Genomic DNA, 2,751 nt, shown 5'->3' on the forward strand with positions numbered 1-2,751 from the left:
AAAGTTACAGTTCTGGCATCAACTAGAACAGGTATCACTATCAACTTAGCAACATCTTATAGGAAAATCTGCTTTGCATAAATACTATGCAATAGAACTTACAATAAAATATACATCATATAAATTTTAAATTTGCTTGAAAATCAAAGGTATTTCTGACAGTGGAAAACTTGTGTCCAAATGATTATTACTTTGAAATAAACTTCTGAATTGATTATTTGCATTATGACTTGACTTACATTTGAACTGGCTCTTCAGAGGCAACACAAGAGTAGAAACCCCCAAATCCGTCAATTAAAAGACTTTCTCAGAAACCCATTTGCCTCTTTTATAATAGAATATAAGTGAAATCTATGAATACATCCATACACTGGTATTCGATTACAGTAATACTGTGTTTTAGGTATAAGTAAAATTTGAAAAAAAAATGTTTGATTTACTTTTCCTATTTGTAAATTTACTTATTTCCCATTGTTACATTTGTTTAAATTGTTTAGTCTATGCTGAATTTTTAGGCGTTGCCTTTTTAATTTTTTGATTTTACATTGATAAGTTAAAATCATAGTTATGGTCTATAGCCTGATGTTTGATTGATGTATACATTGGTGAATACCTAAATCAACCAAACTAAACTTATGTATTACCCTACATGCATAAAACATACAAATGAAAATACAGTTGTATTGTGAAGTAACGATCCCTTTCTTTTTTCTATTGTTTATTCCTTAAAACTGCATAAACCAGCTGGGAATGGTGGTATATACCTATATTTCCAGTGACTTGGGAGGCTGAGCCAGGAGGACTACAATTTCCTTTAAGGCCAGCCTCAACAACCTGGTCTCATAACAAACAAACAAAAAAATACAATGGCTTGGTATGTAGCTCAGTGCTAGAGTAACCCTGGATTCAAACCCCAGTACCATAATAAAACAAACAAGAAATTCTGTGAAGCAGAGGATTTTCACCCCCATGTTTATTTGAAAAGAAATGGAATAAAGTAAAGTGGCACAAAGTGATTTCAGACTCATGGGAGTCATGAAGGTTTGAAGAAAAATGGGTCAGGGGAAAATGAAGACAAGTTCAGCATGGTATCTGTACTGGGGCTTTCAGGTCAGGGCTAAGGGCTCAGGAGGCCAGCAGGGAGGACATGTTCTTTGGGGTCACTGAACCAGGAACGACCAAGTCCTGAGAAAGCCCTGTCTCTGTGGAAGAAGGAGAGCCAAGTAGGAGCCTTTCATGACTTGGGGAGGCAGGACATGGGTCCTTCCTTCAGTGTTGTCACCTTCTCTTCAGCTCAGGAGTCCTGCAGAAGGCAGAGGACAGTGTTGTTTCAGTCCTAATGTTGCAAATGGCTCCCTTTCCCCCTCAGGGTCTATCACGACAGCATTGAACAAAACAAATTATCAATTCTCCATGCCGAAGCTCTTTCAGAGCCCAGGCCTTTCATTAAGTGGAAAGAAGGTTTAGTGCACACTGCCTGATCAGAAAATCGAATCCAAAATCTTTCTCAGTATTTCTGTCTCGGGTCCTACCTTCTGCTGTAGGGAAAGCAAATCCATCTCTGAGAGAGGATTAAAGGACCTCACCTGTTGGCTGAAGTCCAGAGCGTCCTAGGAAAGAGAAGAGGAGATGGATACTTAAAGACCTGGAGGCAAATCTGACCCCAAACACCATATCCCCAGCCTCAGATCTGCCACCTTTGATTCCTTCAACACCACAGCCCACATCAGCCAAGGCAGAGAGGGGAGCACAAGCTGACAATATGTGACCAGGAAGCTTCTGTCACACAAATCCAATGGTTACTGGCTCTTCCTTCATTTGCTCAAGGTACTTGACCCATACCTCTACTCTGGTTAGCCTTCCATACCCATATAGGCCACAACCCTCTAGGTTTTGACATAGTAACCACAGACATTGACTTCTGAATTTCCAGGCTATCTGAGATCACATGAAAAAAAGGTTCAGACAGGACCACTGACATAAGAACTGACCTCAGCAAGGTCCTATTTCTTTTCCCAGAAAAGCTATGGAGACTCAGCTCCAGCAGGCTCCTTACCCTTCTGATTCTTGTAGTAGATGAACATCCCCAGCACAAGAAATAGCGAACCCAGCACAAAGCCACCCACTCCACTCAGCATCTTGCTCTGTGCAGATCCAGACTGAGCCCCTGAGAGAAGAAGCCAGATTTAGCAATTCCCCACCCCCAATACAACTTTCCTCATTGAGACACTGAGATTCAGAGCTCTAAGACTGGGGAAGAAGCCTGAACTACAGGAACTATAACTAGTCATTCCCAGAAAATTAAATTCTTCATGCATTTAATTCATTAAAATATCCCAGCACTGAATAACACCTGATGTAGGAACTGTGTTAGTGGCCTATCGAGGGTGATGAAGCTAATGAATGATTGGACTCCTGGATGTCAGAAAGGGCTTCAGGTTCCTTTTCTTCACAGATTATGTAATGAATGACCCAGAGATTCAGCCTAGATACACAGGTCCAGACCAGAGAGGCAGGATCTGGAGACAGGGCAATCGGGCTGACCATGCCCTGAGACAGCACGGAAAGGTAAAAACCAGGTAGAGCTTCTCTTTTGTCATTGTTCCCTAGGGGGTACAGGTGTTAGAAACTATAACAGGTGTTAGAAACTATCACAAAGCTATACCCATGACTCAGTACATGAAAACACAGGGCAGGGAGAGGAGAAACCTGACACTCAGGATAAACTAATTCCTTCCTGGTGGGTGAGGA

General features: G+C 41.3%; 1 protein-coding gene across 1 annotated transcript; it reads right to left on the bottom strand.

Annotated features, from left to right (window-relative positions):
* Positions 1 to 941: 941 nt before the first annotated feature.
* LOC124081400 (H-2 class II histocompatibility antigen, E-S beta chain) lies at positions 942 to 2,167 on the bottom strand (the record flags this gene model as incomplete). Its single annotated transcript, XM_046427589.1, is given in 3 exon segments — positions 942 to 1,303; positions 1,587 to 1,610; positions 2,057 to 2,167. Coding segments are annotated over 3 exon segments (149 nt in total), but the record flags the coding sequence as incomplete, so codon positions are not given.
* Positions 2,168 to 2,751: the final 584 nt, after the last annotated feature.

Source organism: Marmota monax, unplaced genomic scaffold (assembly GCF_021218885.2).
Source record: "Marmota monax isolate L192 unplaced genomic scaffold, Marmota_monax_Labrador192_F-V1.1 WCK01_AAM20220418_F8-fsc01431, whole genome shotgun sequence".
NCBI classification, from domain to species: Eukaryota; Metazoa; Chordata; class Mammalia; order Rodentia; family Sciuridae; genus Marmota; species Marmota monax.